At 44.8% G+C, this 19,795-nt stretch overlaps 1 protein-coding gene across 3 annotated transcripts in view; it reads left to right on the top strand.

Annotated features, from left to right (window-relative positions):
* The window catches only part of SEC14L1 (SEC14-like 1 (S. cerevisiae)), a 96,855-nt gene extending 78,158 nt beyond the window's left edge, over window positions 1-18,697 (top strand). The window contains exons 7-17 of one of the 3 annotated variants that reach the window (XR_551988.1): window positions 1,128-1,237; window positions 3,818-4,007; window positions 5,919-6,007; window positions 7,257-7,327; window positions 8,253-8,424; window positions 8,752-8,886; window positions 11,757-11,891; window positions 14,100-14,351; window positions 15,502-15,680; window positions 16,068-17,850; window positions 18,035-18,697. Coding sequence is in view for 2 of the 3 variants with exons in the window: in XM_008592166.1 (XP_008590388.1) it covers window positions 1,128-1,237; window positions 3,818-4,007; window positions 5,919-6,007; window positions 7,257-7,327; window positions 8,253-8,424; window positions 8,752-8,886; window positions 11,757-11,891; window positions 14,100-14,351; window positions 15,502-15,680; window positions 16,068-16,169; window positions 18,145-18,160 (1,451 nt within the window). In the remaining variant the exon portion in view is untranslated. Of the gene's footprint in view, window positions 1-1,127; window positions 1,238-3,817; window positions 4,008-5,918; window positions 6,008-7,256; window positions 7,328-8,252; window positions 8,425-8,751; window positions 8,887-11,756; window positions 11,892-14,099; window positions 14,352-15,501; window positions 15,681-16,067; window positions 17,851-17,960; window positions 17,999-18,034 lie in introns of those variants that run through there. The other 2 variants (XM_008592166.1, XM_008592167.1) reach the window with 2 other exon arrangements.
* Window positions 18,698-19,795: the final 1,098 nt, after the last annotated feature.

The raw sequence follows: 19,795 nt of genomic DNA, 5'->3' as shown, positions 1-19,795 counted from the left end.
AGGGCGGGAGGTGTCGGTGATGGGCCATAATAATCATATACATTGTATATTGACAAAATAAAAATTAAAAAAAAAAAAAGGTAACTTTACTGAATGTATGGTAAGAATCCTTTCAACGCAGAATTGTATCATTGTCAAACCATTTTTATGCTTGCAGTGTGCCAGATACTTTTCTAAGCACTTTATGAATATTAACTCATTTAATAATGGTCCCTTTTAGGTGGAAATGCTTATCATTCTCATTTTATATATGGGTTAAGAGAGGCACAGAGAAATTGAGTAACTTGCCTAGAGCCACACAGCTAGTGAGTGGCAGGGCTGGGAGTGAGCCCTGGCAGGCTGACTCCAGAGTTGGCTCTTAGCCTCTGTGCTGCCTTTCCAGTGTGTTAACACACATACACGCACACAACTTTTTAATTTTTAATTATAAAGTAATGCCCAGTGTAAAAAGTTCAGAAAACACAGAAAAAGAAGAAAACACATGAAAATACTACCACTAAGAAATTTTGTTAAGATACTGGTATTTATCTTTCTGTACAGTTTTCTCTGCAGCTGTACTATGCCATGTGTTAGCTTTCAGCAGGTGGTAGGGGTGGGCAAATTGTTTGGGGATGCGTTTTATTTCTCACTTTGTGAATTTTTCTTTGTTGTATTTATTTTACTATCTCGTTCTTTCAGTTTATGTTACTGTATCAAAAAGAGTTCTTGTATTCTGGAGCACTGTAGCTCTATTCAAAATAGATTTAGATCCACTCGTTTGTTTTTTTCCATTGTTTTATATCATTATAAAAATTGATTGACTTGGAACTAAAATAGTCAATAAATATCTGTTGTAGCCATTGTTCTATCCTGAATAGTATTGAGATCTTGCAGGTAGATTTAACTCGTTGGTAATCAGGGAAAGATAATTAAATAAGAAAGTTCGCTTGAGGTTTAGTCAGTGACTTCATCTTAAAGACCAGCGTTGAAGTTCTCTAGGGTGGTTGGCTCAAATCTGCCATCACTGCAGTCTCATTTTCCTCTGAGAGTCTAGGACCACACATCAACCTCACTGAGCAGAAGGGCCTTGGAAGCCTCAAGTCCCAGGCTTCCTTGTTGTAAATAATGTCTTGGAACTTATATTCCAGACAAACTAGATGCAGACTACATCAAGAGATACCTGGGTGATTTGACTCCACTGCAGGAGAGCTGCCTCATTAGACTTCGCCAGTGGCTCCAGGAAACCCACAAGGGCAAAGTGAGTATTGTTACCCAGTGTACAGGAGTGGTTTCTATGAAATCATGGACTCTCTGGTCTTGTCCACAGTTACTAAGGGCAAAGAGTCCCAAATGCCGTAGCTGGGAATGTTCCGTCCCAACTAAAAGTCATTGAACTTGAATCTCTGGGTGTGGCATCTAAGTCCTTTGTGGCAAGTTATGGTGCCATTCCATGTATAATTAGCTGTATTTTTCTAGGCTTTACGGAGAATAATCTAGCTTTAAAACAAATGTCAGGGGATAAAGCAACAATGTGTTACAAGTATTCATACATTTTAATTTTCAGAAGGTTTGGAAGGAGTTCAGGTATTTATCAGACATTAGAAATGTTTGAGTGTTAATTTGGGGGGTTTTAGTGAAATTTTAGCTTCATAAGGAATTAGATTTTTATAATCTTTATGTAGCAAGCAGAGGCTGGTTTATTTTATTTTTATTTTTAGGTGGCTGGCCTGTAAGGGGATCCCAACCCTTGACCTTGGTGTTATCAGCACCACTCTCTAACCAAGTGAGCAAACCAGCCAGCCTAGTTACTGACATTTAGTAATGGGAAGCTAGGCATTGCATATGTAATTGGCCTAATCTCTAATTCTGTCAATCCTGGTTACTAGAGACCAAATATTTGTGTACAGTCGGCCCTCCATATCCACAGATTCCACGTCCATGGATTTAACCAACCACAGATTGAAAATATTTGGGAAAAATAAATAAATAAGTAAAAATAACAATACAACAACAACAAAAATACAGCATAACTACTTACATACCATTTATATTGTATTAGGTATTATAAGTAGTCTAGAAATGATTGAAAGATACAGGAGGATGTGCATAGGTTGTATGCAAACAGTACACCACCTTATATAAGAGACTTGAGCATCCTCAGATTTTGGTATCCGCAGAGGGTTCTGGAACCAAACCTTGCTGATACCAAGGGATGACAGTACTGTTTATTACTGATTATTGAGAAAGCAACCACAGTAATCACAGCTGTCATTTATTACTTACCATGTACAGTTACATGTTGCTTAACAATGGGGATACACTCTGAGAAATGCGCTGTTAGGCGATTTTGTCATTACGCAAACATCAGAGTGTGTCCTTATGCAATCCTAGGTGGTATAGCCTACTACACACCTAGGCTACATGGTATAGCCTGTTGCTCTGACCATCGCTGTGTATGTGGTCCGTCATTAACTGAAATGTCATTATGTGGTGCATGACTGTATTAGACAGTATTTTAAGCTCTTTATTAAATCTTCCCAGCAGCCCTATGAGGTGGTGTTATTTTTATCACATGTGTTTTACCTGTGAGGAAACTGAGGCACAGAGGATTTAAGTAACTTGCCCAAGATCTTACAGCTAGTAAGTGGTGAGGACAAGATTTGAACCCAGGTCATTCAGTTCCAGAACTTACATTCTTTTTTTTTTTTTTTTCTTTCCTTTTTTTGTCTTTTTTCATGTCCGGCAACGGACTGCAACCCCCAGGGTCGCACCCGGACCGGGACCGGCAACAGGATTGCGACCCTCGGTGCCGCACCCGCCCCTCGCTCAGCCAGTGAGCGGGAACCGGTCTGTATGTGGGATCCGAACCCTCGGCGGGAGCGCCACCGCGCTCCCCAGCGGCGCACTGTAGCAGTGCACCACCGGGCCGGCCCCAGAACTTACATTCTTTTTTTTTTTTTTTCTTTCCTTTTTTTGTCTTTTTTCATGTCCGGCAACGGACTGCAACCCCCAGGGTCGCACCCGGACCGGGACCGGCAACAGGATTGCGACCCTCGGTGCCGCACCCGCCCCTCGCTCAGCCAGTGAGCGGGAACCGGTCTGTATGTGGGATCCGAACCCTCGGCGGGAGCGCCACCGCGCTCCCAAGCGGCGCACTGTAGCAGTGCACCACCGGGCCGGCCCCAGAACTTACATTCTTAATCCCTTCTGTATGTACAACTGCAGTCCTTTCTGAGTGGAGATAATGAACAGATAAGTAGGCCATGTGCCCTAAGTGACTTCCCATGGTCCTGCTCACTTCTTGGTGTTCTGATGGTCCAGCCGCCTCAGTCAGTGATTGTGGCCATGGAGGAAGGCGCCTGGTCCAGTTGAGACTTGGAGCACGGCCTTGTTCTTCATTCAGGGGTGGCCTGTCAGTTGACAGCGTTGGAATCTAGAGAGAAGTCCTGATGTTAGCAACACCAGCACGTTACCAAAACCAGCATATGTTTGTATTCTAACTTTTTTTATTTAAGTGTAATATATATAACAGAAAAGTACATAGATCATAATTATTCATAGGTCAGCATGTAGAATTGAAGCATTTAAGAAGTTATTTTTGCCTTTGATTTACTTTGCTGAAACTAAAGTGAAATACAGTAATGATTATTCAAACTAATAAGACCGATTTTCTAAAGCTTAAAGAAGATTTTTCTGTTAACTGCTTATTTTAAATATGTAATAATGCAGCTCACTGTTGATAAGAAGTGGGAGTTTTATAGTCGTATTCTCTTAGCAACTTGGTGTTTTTCCTGAATGACTTTTAACATAGCTTAGAAACATCTTTTTTTCTTAATAGATCCCAAAAGATGAGCATATTCTTCGGTTCCTACGTGCTCGGGATTTTAATATTGACAAAGCCAGAGAGATTATGTGTCAGTCTTTAACATGGCGGAAGCAACACCAGGTAGACTACATTCTTGATACCTGGAACCCTCCCCAGGTCCTTCAGGATTACTACGCAGGAGGCTGGCATCATCATGACAAAGGTGAAACAGTCTGTGTTTCTGTCTCTCTGTCTTGATGTGTCATTACAGACATCCTTAGACATCTCCTTCCATAGAGTTAAGTGGGGCTCTAGGGAGTGCATTGTCCCTCCGCATTCTGAGGATTTGGAAGCTTTCCCCAGCTTGAGCAAACTGATGCTAAGTTTCACGAGGGGCAGCTCCCTTCCCACTCTGGCAGCCAAGGAGGGGCCTGTGACTCTGCTTCTTCCTCATAGACTCACATTGCCCCTGGGCCAGTGACCACACTCCCTTTTTTAGTTCAGTGGAGTTTAATATGACCTATTAAAAAACTGAAGTGTTTGGAGAGAGTTTTTTCAATAACACGGTGCTATTAAAGGAGCTCTACATGACTTAAACCCCTGTAATATAGCTGGAAAAATGTTTAGCCAGATTTTCTACATCAAAACAGTGAAGAACTTCAAATCTGCTTTGGAGAGTAAGCAAAGCACAGGTGAAGGATTGCAGTACACCTAAAATGAATAATGATGTAAGTGAGAAATTTAAAACATGGTTCGTCTGCATTGCTTTACATATTGTGCCTTGCTGGAAGACCTGTATTGTCAAAGATGTGCTCTCTATTTCCTGTATAGCCGGACAGAATGGAATCGCAAACGTTGTAGAGAGGCCACAGGGATTACTGTAGAATTGGCTCCCTCTTCTGCCTCTGAATAAGTCCTTTCAAAACTGGGTAGCTCCAGTTTGTCTGTTTTTCTGACGTAATCTTTCGTATTTCTTTGGATTAATTATAGCTTTATTAACTTTTATAAGAAGTGTGTAATATATATAATTATCCCACTTAGAGACTCAACCATTAAAAAGTTAACAAGTTTGGTAGTAAGACATTGACAAATGTGTCTTATTAAATGTTGGAAGAAACTTTTTTCTGAGTGGAGATAATGAACAGATAAGTAGGCCATGTGTAAATTTGCCTTTCAACAAGATTTGCGAGCACAAAAAAATGTTTTGCTTTGCATAGAACAGGTCTAGAGCCAGATTCTCCTAGGAGGTAAAGTTTAGGTAAATACAATTTACTAGGTGGTAAATACAAGATAAATGTTGGGCCCCGCATGTCAAGATGATATTGCTGATTCAACAGAAGACAAAGTATTTGCTTTTCAGGAGCATGATCTGTCCGCATTCTTTCTGCCACTCCCCTTTGTCACTGTATGGCAAGAGTCTAGAGAGTGCTGATTCTAGGGATACACTCTGGCCACTGCGATCTTTTTCCCCTCTGTAGCTGGCCCATGATGACAGGGAGTTAGGTAATGAGTGAGGTTCCTCTCAGGCTCCATCCATTAGACCTCCAGGCTATAAAGAGAGTCAACATGTGCTGGTTTGGTATGGATTTAAGGATTTCCAGAATGTTCTTATTTATCTTGGTCCTTAGAGTAGGAATTGAGGGAGACTGGCTTTTAAAAAATCTTGACATTAACTTTTTAGTAACCTATGAAATAAATTTTTTTTTCTAAGAAAGGAAATTTTAAAAGTATATTCATAGAATAAGTGTCTGTGGCTATTCTGATGTTCCCCTGCTGTTGAAAATCTTAAGTGAGGAGTCTGAGCCCAGCAATGCCCATAGTCGCTACAGGCAGTTAGAGCTGAGTACAGGCTGAGCTCCAGCATGGCTCCCCCATCCTGGCAGAGCTGTCTCCAGGACCCTGCTAAAGATGCTCCATCACTTAGCTTTTGTTTTTTCTTTTACAATTTTGGGGGAAAATATAGGACACCCCACCACTACACATAGAAATTGTTGCTGCTTCTAAGAATAGGAAAGAACTTGGAGCTCATCTAGAATATAGGAGAGCACATTTCCTTGTTCAGGTTCTTGGCGTTGTATCCTCACCTTCACATCAAGGGTGGTGCTGATAATACCTTTCCTTCCCTCTCCTGTAGATGGGCGGCCTCTCTATGTGCTCAGGCTGGGGCAGATGGACACCAAAGGCTTGGTGAGGGCCCTCGGAGAGGAGGCCCTGCTGAGATACGTAAGTGCTCAACTGTGGGGCCGCCGGGCTCTATTTGGGCTTTGCACTTTCTTTGTCTGCCAGCAGGATTGGAATATTTCAACTGACCTTTTATAACGAGCATGTATTACTTTTGCAGTTAGAAAGAAAAATCTCTTACTATACTTAAAAATTTCAAAAGAGGACATAAAAGTTATAAAAATGTTTTTCACAGTCAGTAAAATAATCAATTGATCCACTCGAGATGCCTCCTTAGGAGCTGATTCTGAGCATCTGTTTTACCTTCACTCCACATTGAATTGGTCCCGACCTCCCTCCACATCAGACCTCTTGATAGTGTTCTTTTCACTGGCACTTCCTTAATGCAGGCTCTTAGCATCTTTCATCTGGACTGGTACAAATGACTGCTGACGTGTCATCTCCCTGTCAACAGTCCCATCCCTTCCACTGAAGCCTCTGGTGTTGGCAGCTATGTTTCTCCTCTCCAGAGAAGAATGTGGTTCTTAAATTTAAAAACAAACAAAAATTTTAAAAGGCACATATGTAATCTCATTATGGCATAGTATCCGCTGTTGGTGTTTCATTGTATATTCTGTTAGTACCTCCCCCAGCTATGCGTGTTTATAGGTGCATGCACACATATCCACATGTTCATACACACACATGTGAAAATGTGGATGGACTTCTTCTGTAGGGGAAGGATCTGGTAATCCCAGTTGAAGCCTGCTCTTAAGCTATACTGTAAGGCCGTCCTTTCTCTTGGCTGGTACGTACAGTGTCAGAATGTTCTCACACTTCACAGACACTCATCCAAATGTGTTACAGATGCGCCTGCTCTGAAGACACATCCCCAGATTGTGTCCACCCCACTGCTCTGGTGACTCCTCTGGTAAGGCCGTCCTTTCTCTTGGCTGGTACGTACAGTGTCAGAATGTTCTCACACTTCACAGATACTCATCCAAATGTGTTACAGATGCGCCTGCTCTGAAGACACATCCCCAGATTGTGTCCACCCCACTGCTCTGGTGACTCCTCTGAAGTGTTGCTCCGCTTAGGATAGCTTTTATCTTTGCCATTTACTCTCTTGAGAGTAAAGTATTCTTTGTTGGTGATATGTTTAGTGTCTGTGAATGAGTCAGAAGATCTAGTAGGTGGCTTTTTTTTGTTTTTCACACTTACCTGTAACGTGCTGTACTAATGTCACTCTCTTTCATAGCTTGATGCAGGAGGCTTACCTCATACTGAACTCTTACCGTCCTTTTATGCATAGGTGCTCTCCATCAATGAAGAAGGGCTAAGGCGATGTGAAGAAAATACAAAAGTTTTTGGTCGGCCTATCAGGTAGGTGTGGGATTTTCGTTTTTCCTTTCCTCTTATTTGAGAATATGAATTGAATATTTCTAGTTGATTTTTCGAATCCAAACCTGGTAGTTTCCTGTTTTCCAAGGTGTTCTAAAAGGTAGGAAATAGGTAAACTTGTAATACGGTCAGTTGTGAGGTGCAGTTGTGGACGTTACTATTTCCTGCCCCTGGGCATGGCCATCACGTCAGTCTGAGTGGGTTGGCCCATCTGGCTCATCTGTGCTCCTTGGGAGCCCAGGGTTGCAGGTGGTTTGCTTGCTTGTTTTGGCCCGCCCTCCCCCTACCCCCCAATTATTCTTTGTTCCTAAACTATACTTCTGGTTACAGAAAACTGTTCTGAAAATGTGCAGTGATTCAGAAGTCAACATTAGAAGGGTATAGTGGTTGAAGAGAATATGAGTTCCATGAAGGCAGGGGCTTTGAGGGGTTTTTTGTTCACTGCTATATTCTTGGCTCCTGAGATGGTGCTTGGCTCAATAAAATATTTGTTGAAGAAGAGAGAGCTCATTGCAGTTCAAACCCAGTGAGTGTTAAAGTGACCTATGTGTGCCCCGTTGACAGCGGGTCAGCATGGGCTTAGCATGGCAAGGATAGCACAGTGTGGCCCTGCTTGCTGAGCCACAATGCTGCCTGAGCACCTCAGAGAGAGGTTCTTATGCATTGTCAATTACCTACTGATGGCTCTGGTATTTCAGGGGTTGGTTCTACCACACCAACCCTATGTGTTTTATATAAGTACATATAAATATAGTTCATAGCACTGTAATTTTAAGAAACCAGTATGTGTTTTGAAATGGCTTTAAATTGCTGTTCTGTAATACCAAAAAGAAAAAAATTAAATACAGGACACAGTTTGCTAAGTATGCCGTCTATTGAATCAAACATATCTGCACACAACCTGCAGTTCATGGACCTGCCTGGTGGACCTGGAGGGGCTGAACATGCGCCACTTGTGGAGACCTGGTGTCAAAGCCCTGTTGCGGATCATCGAAGTGGTGGAGGCCAACTACCCTGAGACGCTGGGCCGCCTTCTCATCCTTCGGGCGCCCAGGGTATTTCCTGTCCTCTGGACACTGGTGGGTTTAGATGCTGTTTTACAGTAACTGTTAGCCATTGGGAGAGCAGATATGCATTCATCCATTTATACATGTCTACGATCCTAAGTCTTAACTAGTTAGGAGAAAACAAAATAAACATGCAAAGATGTAAGATTTCTCAAACTGTTTAGTGGGGTAAAAAGGCAAAATTTTTCGATGTCCCCATGCCATACAAATGGACTTTACAGAAAAAGTATATCAAACTTAAATTCCACCCCCACTCATAACATCACATTGTAATTTTAGTCTTTGAAAACCAGACCGCAAAGCAAATGTGACTACATGGTCTTTTCTAATTACTTACAGGTTAGTCCGTTCATTGATGACAACACCAGAAGGAAATTCCTCATTTATGCAGGAAACGACTACCAGGGTCCTGGAGGCCTGCTGGATTACATCGACAAGGAGATCATTCCAGATTTCTTGAGTGGGGAGTGCATGGTGTGTATCAGGCAAGGAACTGCACATCTGGCTACTTATGAAGTTAGGAGAGGTGGATGCTGGTTTGCACATATGGTTTTCAGAACTTTTAGTTTGGATTATTTTTGTTTTGTTTTTGGCTGTCATCTCTTTGATCCAGGGTTAAAGTAAAGAGACCCATTTAGGTAATTATTGATAACGTACATTTCTCCATTGTTTTGGAATCTAATATAATTGCAGCTTGCTTTATTCACACACCTTTGCATGAATCAGATCTTTTAATTATTTTAGAGGAGCTGTGCATTTTTTAAAAATACTGTTAAAAAATTGAATCAGTCCTCAAGAAGATTATCCCCTTGACAGTAAATAAATCAGGATAACATTTAAAGTGAACAAATTAAGGGAACTGGTTCTCTTTTTTGTGAGTTTGGGATTTTTAATACATTGAGTTGCTGGATAATTAGGCAAAGGCCTCCAAATCTGTACCGTGTGCTATGATGAAGGAATCAGAGAAGCTCGGAACTTTGAGACCCTTACGGCCCATGGTGCACAATTGCCTGATGCAATCCTTAAGGAAACCAAAGCCTGCAGACATCCAAGTGACTGTTCCATGGCACACGGTGGCAGCTGAAGCCAGAACCATGGTTATCAGAGAAAGGATCTGTAGTCATCCTTCATACTAAAACTATCCTTTAGAGATGTGTACACACTGGATTTCACTCATGGATTCAGCTAATGAGTTGGGTTTTCAGGGGAATCTTTCTGAGTGGTTAGAGGAATTTAGAAAATATATGAGTTTGGCTCTTAGTTCATCAGTTCTGTTTTAAGGAAATTGCAGGCATAATCACAGTACAAAGCCAAGAGCGAGTATATTATAGGGCCATAACTTACCATACCTGTGAGATTAAACCATGGGGTCAGGTCTGTGGAAGCCCATAAAATGTTGTTGTATGAGCTAACGGTCCCATGTTGTTGTGCCCTCTAATTATGACTAGAAAAATCAAGCTGCGCTAGAGGCTTGACTCACGGCAGATCGCTCTGCGTTTGTCCTACCCTGACCACTGTGAGGTGTTTGTCATGTCAGTAGTCTTCCTAATTAGTTGAGCTGTCCCACTTTGGCTTCATGAGACTTCTCCACTCTCCTGTGCTGTGTGCAGGGTGGCTACTAAAGAGGCCTTCTGCTTTCCTCTGGCTAGAGGGTTTTACGATCCAAGTACTAACCAGGCCCGACCCTGCTTAGTTTCCCAGATCAGATGAGACCAGGTGCGTTCAGGGTGGTATGGCCATAGACTAGAGGGTTTTTAACTACTGGTTGGTCTGGTATTTTTCTAACATATCATTGCTCTGACACTTTTCCATTCATGCTATACTGCAAGCTGAAGCTGAAGGCTGTATGGTCAGGGCCCTTGCCTCGGGTCCAGTTGGCTGTGGTTTTAGCACAGCCTTTGTAAGCAGATTGTGTGTGTGTGTGTGTGTGTGTGTGCGCACGCGTAGTTAGTATGCATGTGCACCAATGTATCTTTTTAGTTTTGTTGCTATTCTTGTGTTTTTTAGGGAGAGAGAGAGGAGTTTTAGTGAAGCAGGCAGGCGGGCATCTGCCTCGGGCGTCTGCCCAGCGCAGCCATGCTTTCCAACCTATGGCTCCAGGGACCTTTTGGCGGTTACCTAGCTCCTAGACCTGCGTGTAAAGGGTCGGGTTGACCCAGCCTGGCGTGTGAGGGGTCTGGTGACCCACCCTGGAGTATGAAGGGTATGTGACCCAGTCTGTGAATGGGCTTGAGGGCTCTGGGAGCTCCAGACCCAGCCCTAGCTCAACAGTCGGCCCACTCGGTACAGGATTACTGGCAGGTAAAAGAGCCTGACAACTAGTGTGGTCGTGTAGCTAGACAATTGGCGTCACAAACAGGATTAAGAGCAGTACAATTGGCGCTATGAGCAGAATGCCCACACTGTAGTATTTGTTTCCTTTTTTTGGCAGCCCACCAGTACAGGGGTCTGAACTCTTGAGTTTGGCATCACAAGGCAACGCTCGGACAAACTGAGCCTGCCTGCAACCCTTGTACTGTTTGTTTCCTGTGCAGTTGCCTCCCGGGGATGATAATTTAAAGAGTACTTGGATTTTGTGAACTTGAGTATGAAGTCATTGTGTTAAGATTAATTAGAAAATTTTTGATATGTACAAATCCTAATTCAAGCTGGTGTTATAGACTAGTGGTTTGACTTGGGTTATACATGAAGCTTTATTCATTGATTATATATTTTAACTATAATTTAATATCATAAAAGTAATGCCTGTAGCTGTTGAGAATAAACTCTTTTCTTAATGTAATGTTCTTCCTTTACAGTGCCGTCTAAATACTTGTAATTCTTATGTAAACCATCTTTAGTAATTGAGTCCCGCACCTCATGCACGTTAGTGTGAATCGTGGTAAATCAGCTTTCACTTGTTCTCATTTATTCATAGTAAAACACATGGATCTAAGTGGTTTAAAAAACAGTTTTGCAGGGGCCGGCCTGGTGGCGCACTGCTACAGTGCGCCGCTTGGGAGTGCGGCGGTGCTCCCGCCGAGAGTTCGGATCCCACATGCAGACCGGTTCCCGCTTACTGGCTGAGTGAGGTGTGGGCGCAGCACCGAGGGTTGCGATCCCGTTGCCGGTCCGGGTCCGGTATGGGGGCGACACTGAGGGGTGCGATCCGTTGCCAGACACAAAAAAAGACAAAAAGGAAAAAAAAAACAGTTTTGTTAAGGAGTATAGAGTGCTTTACAGCATTGCCAGTGTTTTCCATTTTCTAAGCATCGAGCTCGTCAGGATGCGGGCCTCAGCTCGCGTGGCTTTCAGAGCATCCACCTGTATTTGCATAGCTTTCATTGCTGTGTTTACCTTTCCAGTGTGAAGTGCCAGAGGGTGGGCTGGTTCCCAAATCCCTGTACAGGACTGCGGAAGAGCTGGAAAACGAAGACCTCAAGCTCTGGACTGAGACCATCTACCAGTCTGCGAGTGTTTTCAAAGGAGCCCCGCACGAGGTACTCCCTGCACCCGAACGTGGAGCCCCCCGGGAGGGAGCATGGCCAGCGGCCTTCTGGACGGGTTTACTTTAGAACAATCAACTTGTTCTTCTGGTCTTTGTCTTTAGGTTTTTGTTTGCACTTGATATTTAGTTTTGGTAAATGTCAACACTGAGGAACAGGTCTCTCTCAGGTTAGAAAATAGCCATGCTTGAGCAGAGTACCTTGACAGGAAATGTGGTTTCTTGACCTCCATTTTGCTGGAGATGCTTAACACAGAGATATGGGTAGCATGTCTTTCCTTGTGAGATTTTTTTTTAACTCTTGAGCCTATTTTACTTAATGGTTATATAGAACAAGTTTTATTTGCTATTTTTTTCTTGACTAGGTTTTGGTTATTTATATTTTTTAAGGAATTTGCCAATTTTTGTAAGTCTAATGGAGTAGGAGAAACGAGCACATCTCTATTTTCTGTTCTTGCTGTGACATTCTGGTGCAGAAGGAAAAGCATCCTGTGGTTTTACATAACCATTTGTCTTGTAGCATCATGAGTGACGTGAGGCATGAGGGACCCACAGCAGCAGCACCCTTTCCTTGGCTCTAGGGCAAGGCTTGTGGCTTGGAGTTGTTGGGAGGACCATGGCACTCTACACAGAGCAGGTGTCCAGTGAGAGCATAGCGCTGGATCAACCAGGAGCAGACCACTTACTGCTTTCCACCAGGTGGCACCTGGGCAACCACCTGCTGGCATGTTTCCCGTATGCTGAACTTGACACTCGTGGGGCATTTAGATGAGGGACTGCTGGTGCTGTGCTTTGAAGCAGCAGAGACAAATTCAGTGTGCTGTATTCACAGATTCTGCGGGGGGACCTCAAATGTTCTGGACTGTCTTAAGGATTATTTGTATTAATTTCTTCTTTAGGCTAGAGCAGGCTGGAGGAGGCAGAGCCCTGGTTGTTTCTTAGGTATCTGTCCATCTTTGTCCCACGTCACAAGAACTTAGGGGTGCAGTATGTTTCATGAGAGTCACAGGGCATCTGTAAACGTCAAATCAGCAAAAGCTTCAGTTCTGCTTGGAGGATTAAGTAAAGCACGTCAAAGACAGTAATACACCTAAGATGAAGGCTGAATTAGATATGCCCATTGTGACTGCGGGCAAGAGGGTGCTATTAAGTGTAGGGGGCTAGGTTTGGTGGTAGTGGTCCGTGGGGAGCCACTTTGCTGAAGAGAGGGAACTGTGCCATTTAGTGCCACTTGCTGTTCTTAGACGGGACTATTGTGCTTCATTGAACCTGATATTTAGGGAAATTCTGAAGTGGCATTTTAGTGGTGAGAAGTGGCAGTGGTGGATTGAGGAAGGAGCCTGGTGGCAGAGCAACAGAGTGCTGAAGAGCACGGCAGGTGTTGTGCAGAGGGCTGAGCAAGCAGGTTCCAGGGAAGGGAGTGCCTGCCTGACTTCTGCCGCTGCCTTCAGCAGGAAGTTTTTACTGAATACGGGACTCAGTACAGCTGCTTTTAATTCTCACATTTCTCCCACACGAATCTTTTGAAACTGTAACTTTGATCATTTCCTGCTGGGAGACTTTATATTGGCACAGTTTACAGTTCAGGTTTTAGATTGGCACTCAGCACCTGGGGTATTTACCACCCCCGCCCCTGCCGTGCCACGCAGCTCACGTCCTCCCACAGCCTCAACCGCCTCCACCCCCTCAGGTGAACCCCAGGCAGGCAGGCCCGGTCCTGTGCTCCCACCTCCCCCTTTGCTCAGACACTGCCATCTTGCTCCTCCGCCTGCTCTTTGTTTATTTAGCATCCACCTTCTCCTGGGCCTTCCTGTACTCTCCAGCCCAAAGCAATCCACTGAGCCACTTATGAACGATCTCACAGGGTTTGTTTTGTGTTATTAAGACCCAGTCTCTTAGGATGCTGTCTGAAGATCATGTTCTGGGAAATCTTTGGACTGTAGGTGTAGATCACAAAGAGCACAGAGCTTAGTATGTGACACGTGGCAGGAACATTGGTTGAAAGAAGGAAAAGAGTCAGTGGGAGGCCCGGACGGGTTGAGTAACTGGGTAAAGAGATTGGCTGATCCAGACCCATTTCTCCCCCTCCCCCAACACACACATCTGGGCCAAAAAGCCCCTGGAGGGGAAGATGCTGTCATGGCCCCACCGTGGGGCCTCATGTTCCTGGATCTTGGTGGGCTGATGCAGTTCCTTTTTCCAGATTCTCATTCAGATTGTGGATGCCTCTTCAGTGATCACTTGGGATTTTGATGTGTGCAAAGGGGACATTGTCTTTAACATCTATCACTCCAAGAGGTCGCCACAGCCACCTAAAAAGGAGTCCCTGGGGGCCCACAGCATCACTTCTCCAGGCGGGAACAACGTGCAGCTCATAGACAAAGTGTGGCAGCTGGGCCGTGACTACAGCATGGTGGAGTCGCCTCTGATTTGCAAAGAAGGAGAAAGCGTGCAGGTAAAACCAGGCATCTGTGACCTGCAGCGGGACGATTCTGCCCGGAGAAGTTAAGAATCTTTTGCTTCACTCCTAGCCTTGCAGCTCTCGAAACACTGTCCATAGGAGGGCAGTTAGGTGTGTCCAGTGCACATATGCTTCTTGACAATTAGAGTGACTCAGGAAGCCATGTGAGTCTTAGAAGAAAAAGAACTCCAGCCTAAACCTTGGTTTTGGACAGAATCCATCACTTGTATCTCAAGTGCATGAATCTTCTCTAGAAGTATTTTTACAAAAATGACATGTGACAGGATGGAACAGGCGTTATGTACACATATACAGCTGGGCTTCAAAAGACTTCCACTGAGATATAATTTGACCCTGTTGCATTTGTCATCTTCAAAGGAAAATCACCCTAAATAGAAGTGAGAGGAAATAAGTACTTAGGGACTATTAACTCTCATTACTGAACATTCTAATTTATTTGAAAATGCTCTGTCAGTTCATTTTTAACATTTTGGCCAGTTATTTTGAGTGCTTGTGCTCATAATGGTAGTTTTTTGGGTGCTTCTGGCCTTCCTAATAGTTGCATAATTTTGCTGTCTTTACAGTTTTCAGGCATAAGGCTGTCAGTGTTGCAGTGGTCTTAGGTGCAGAGTAAAAGAGAATGTTTTATCCCATTTTTAAAACAATGAACATTTTAAGCTGCATCACAGTCTTTAATTCCAGAGTTAATGGAGAAAATAATTTTCACATATTGACATTTTACTTCAGATTGATATCGTTTTAACCTGGAATATGCTGGTAAGATGATTGGAGGCCTGTCAGAGAAAGTACTGCCTGGGCCAGAAAATCTTTGCTCAGCCGCCTTCAGCCCGAGAGGTGCCTGCTGCTGAGGGCAGCAGACACGGAGTCTGTCCCTGTGGCCTTCCCAGCACCTGGCAGAGGCCTTGACACAGGGTTGACACTCAGTAGGTGGAAGGACATTATAAGACCAGTTTCTGATAGTGAACCCAAATAGCATGTCTTCAATTGCGTTGAGATGGTCACATAATTACTGTTAAATACAGTCAGACTTGGACACAACTCCCTCTGGCATTTGTCAGATTCATTTTAGGAAAGGGACCTGGAAGAATGTCACACTCAGCTGCCACTGCCTTACTTGTTCTAGGGCTCCCATGTGACAAGGTGGCCGGGCTTCTACATCCTGCAGTGGAAATTCCACAGCATGCCAGCATGTGCTGCAACCAACCTGCCCCGCGTGGATGACGTGCTGGCCTCCCTGCAGGTCTCCTCTCACAAGTGCAAAGTGATGTACTACACTGAAGTGATCGGGTCTGAAGATTTCAGGTATGGGCTCCCCTCCCCATAGCAGATGCTGCCTCGAGAGCCAGGTGTGGTCAGGGGAGGCTGGAGTTCCGTGCCATGTGTAGGATCAACGGTGGGGGTGGGTCTAGGGGATACTCAGGGAGTCGCTTTGGGATCATTCATCAACTCTGCGACTCTGAGCAGACTTTGCCTTTGCTTAGTTCACGATATAATCTGTGCACAGGCCTGGGAAGCCACATCCCCCCAGCGGGACACTCATAACCTATCCCCACTTTGGAAGTGCTGACAGAGACAGAGTAGAGGGGAGCAGAGAGCAGGATTGACTGGGAAGTCCAGCAGGCCAGGTGGGCAGGTGGGCGGCTCATGAGGGGGTCCTCACACCTTGTCCCCTCCCTGTGCCATTTGCAGAGGTTCTATGACCAGCCTGGAGTCCAGCCACAGCGGGTTCTCCCAGCTGAGCGCTGCCACCACCTCTTCCAACCAGTCTCACTCCAGCTCCATGATTTCCAGGTAGTGCCATGACACCCATGCCTACTGTGTGGAGGGGACAGCCACCCCTCCTCGGACAGCCAGCTGCGCTCCGCCTGTCCTCCCGCCAAGTGGCGACATTGTGCAGACTCCTCTCACTCTCTAGATAGCAAGTAGCTCTCCAGATGGTAAATTTAGTCGTTTGATCCCAAAACTATCTTGACCAGTAGTTTTAACTCTAACCGTAATTTTAACTCAATAGCCATAGACTTTGTATACAGCGTGCACAAAATCCAACCAGGGCACAAGGGCTCTCTTGAAAGAAAAGCAGTTTATATACAGTTGAGAGACTGACTTTTTCTCAAATGTTGATGCAAAAAATTTTTCAACAAACTCCACATGGTCCATTAGCGAATGAATTCCTACACCGCCCTTCAGAAACAAGTCCCACCTTCTCACATGGAACAGAACCTGCTAACTTGTTTCCCTGAACCGCATCGCAGCCCTCACATCCCCTGCTGTTGGTCGAGATGGTCCGTGGATTCACCCTCCAGGTTCCTTTTCCTCTGAGGGTGCGGAGGCAGCCTGTGGGAGCACCTGCTCCCGTGGCCAGAGCCACCTGAGACTCTAAAGGGGGTGCTGGTGGCTCAGGAGGGACCCTTGTGGACTCCCCACGACTCCAGGAAAACGCTGCCATCATTAAATGTTACCTTCTCTTTCCTTCTCTTAAAATCCTTTTGATAATTTTCAGACAAGGATTTTTCTGTATGTGAACTCGGGTGGAGGGGATTCTTTCTCTTTTTTCTTGTGCTGTGTCATTCTTTCTACCTGCAAAATGTTAGTTCTAAACTCACTGTAGATTTATCTCCTTTGTGCTCTCTAGGAGCTTTCTATCCTCAGAGCCCAGATAGTCCTTCTAGGCACTAGAGGGTATTTTGGAAAGTGAGTAAGTCAACATTTGCCGTTTTGACACCATGCACAGTGTTTGCTTTAGCTAGCCAGCATACTCCCCGTGTTGCCACTTCAGGATGGCATGTGGCTTGCAGGAGCCTGGCTCCTTTGTAAATGGAGATTGTGGACTCACGTATGTGTGTGTGTGCATGTGCATGTGTGCATGCGTGTGCGTGCGTGTGACAGTGGGGTGCTGGTGGGGATGGGGCTAATAGAAACTTAATTGGAGTAAGAAAGGACTCTTCATAGAAGCAAGTCAGAATATAACAATAGTTTATCTTTTACATCTTCTTTTTGATTCCCAGTTACAAAGCCTGCTGTATCTTGGACAGGCCCTCGTTTTTTCAGCTCATTATGGGAAAAGCAGATTATTTGCGAATCTTGCCAGAAGTTGCATAGAGTTGGTCTCTGTGATAGACATGCAGTGTGTGTTTTTGTGTGTGGCAGAGGCTATACTTTTAAAGATATGTGCCAAAAGCCGCACAACCATTACCTGTGTGTGTGATAGCTACATAAATCCTAGATCGTGCTGTCTTTACTCTGAAGGCATGAGGTGGAGGCCGCGTGTGTGCCCCGTGGTGGGAGGTGGCGGGAGGGCTTGGGGAGACCGAGCAGCCCTCCCCCTTGGTCAGGTAAACCCTGATGGCTACCCTGAAGACGTTCCTGGGCCTCTCCTGTGAGTGCCTGCCTTCCTGGACCACGTTAGTGTTTCCTTTTAAAGGACGAGCTCCTCACTGGCACCTAGAGCCTTGTTTCCAGAAAGTGCAGTAGGGTTAGCTAGTACATCTGTGCTGCTTCCAGTCAGTGCTTCTGTTTCCAAATTATAAGGACCTGAAGATGGTCCCTTCTTTCTCTTTCTTTCTCTCTTTTTCTGTGTCTCAGATGGCGATTTTGCTGACAGCTACCAAGAAAGCGCTTCACAGTAGGGTTAGCTAGTACCCAGAAAGTGCAGTAGGGTTAGCTAGTACATCTGTGCTGCTTCCAGTCAGTGCTTCTGTTTCCAAATTATAAGGACCTGAAGATGGTCCCTTCTTTCTCTTTCTTTCTCTCTTTTTCTGTGTCTCAGATGGCGATTTTGCTGACAGCTACCAAGAAAGCGCTTCACTCAACAGTCCACATGTGCCCAGAGATGATTATAGGACTGTCTGACTTGCAGCCATGTCCCCACCCCCGCCCCAGGCCGAAGAGCAGTTCTTTTTAAGTTGATTCAGAAGTGGCACTGTTTTCTCCCCAAAGAGTTTAAGAGTTCAAAGCACATGACTGCACAGATGCTCGCAGGGTTTTCTCAGGAGCGACACAGCACCTGACTCTCCTCGTAGGGAAGGAGGGGCGTGTGTGGCTGGATTAGGCGGTCCGTGGTGTGTCGCTCCTCTTAGCGCCCTTCACTCTCTTTAAAATGCTGCTGTCATTTCCCTTTTTCCAGTACTAATGATTCTATTGGTTTTTCCCTCTTATTACTACTGTCTTAATTCATTTTCCTTCCTAAATTCATTATTTGCATATCAAATTCTGTACATGTTTTATAAACATATTACCTCACTCTTGGTAATACAATACTGATAGTCTTTAAAAGATTTTTTTATTGTTATCAATAATAAATGTGAACTGTTTAAAGAAAAGAATGTGTTGGGGTTTTTTTTGTAAAACGGCAGTCTACCTTGAAGAGTTTGAAATTCTTAGGAGACTTTAGAGATTGATGAAAGAAGGGAGCTTCCAAAGCCAGAGTACTGGTGTTCTAGAAGTTCAAGAAAAATGCTTAGCTTGTACAGGGCTGTGTTTTACAGGAGAGTGGACCATCCTACAGACATATTGCAAGTGTGAGTTTGCTGGTACAGAAGAGAAAGCCAGTGCACATAATCCCTTGCTGCTGTAAGAAGACATGCCATGTTTTTTCTTAAACTCAGCCAGCTCAAACAGGACTATCATGGCATGATCCCTGAGGTGATGTTTATTTAGTAATAAAATGGATCACCTTCAGCAGGTACCTGAGAGAAAATAAAGTGGGCAGGCATGGGCCTTCAGAGCCTGGCTTACCTTATCCCTGGCTCCCCTGACCATTGGCTGGTCTGCAGTAGCAGCGTAACCAGAGGGCAGGGCAGCTGCTGTCTCAGTGAAGGCAGAGAGCAGCCCATTGCCAGCTTGCCAGATGCAGAAGCCAGCGCCTCCCTCATCAGGAACTGCGAGCTTGTTCGCTTTCCTAGTCAGCGTCTGTTCTTCCTGGGACATGGCAAGGAAGCAGGGGACACCTGAATGTGCATGCGTGTCTGTGACTCAGCCTGGTTTATGCGTTTGTCCACAGGCAGTCAAGATAGGTAACTTCTCAGCTGCACCTAAATCACTTAAGATGACTTAGCCAACCTGCTGTGGAAGGCAGGAAAGGATTTTTACATGAATTCTATTTATGCTTTAATGTTTGTGTCTCTTGTCAAGTCAGACCTACTTTTTTTTTTTTTTTTGGTGGCTGGCAAGTGTGAGGATCCAAGCCCTTGACCTTGGTGTTACAGCGCTGTACTCTAACCTAGGCCTGCTTTTACCAAACCTTTAGTTTAGTGGTCAGATTCTCACAGCAGAAGCCAGAGGCAGCATGGAAATCAGCGAGGGTCGTGAACATCCTTTACCTGCAGTCCATCTCTTGACTGTCTTCAGAAGGTGCCACACTAGGGCTGGCCCGGTGGCACACTGGAGAGTGCGCCGCTTGGGAGTGCAGCGGCGCTCCC

Source organism: Galeopterus variegatus, unplaced genomic scaffold, assembly GCF_000696425.1.
Source record: "Galeopterus variegatus unplaced genomic scaffold, G_variegatus-3.0.2 Scaffold7631, whole genome shotgun sequence".
Classification (NCBI taxonomy): domain Eukaryota; kingdom Metazoa; phylum Chordata; class Mammalia; order Dermoptera; family Cynocephalidae; genus Galeopterus; species Galeopterus variegatus.
This window is presented reverse-complemented; position numbering and strand designations above follow the sequence as displayed.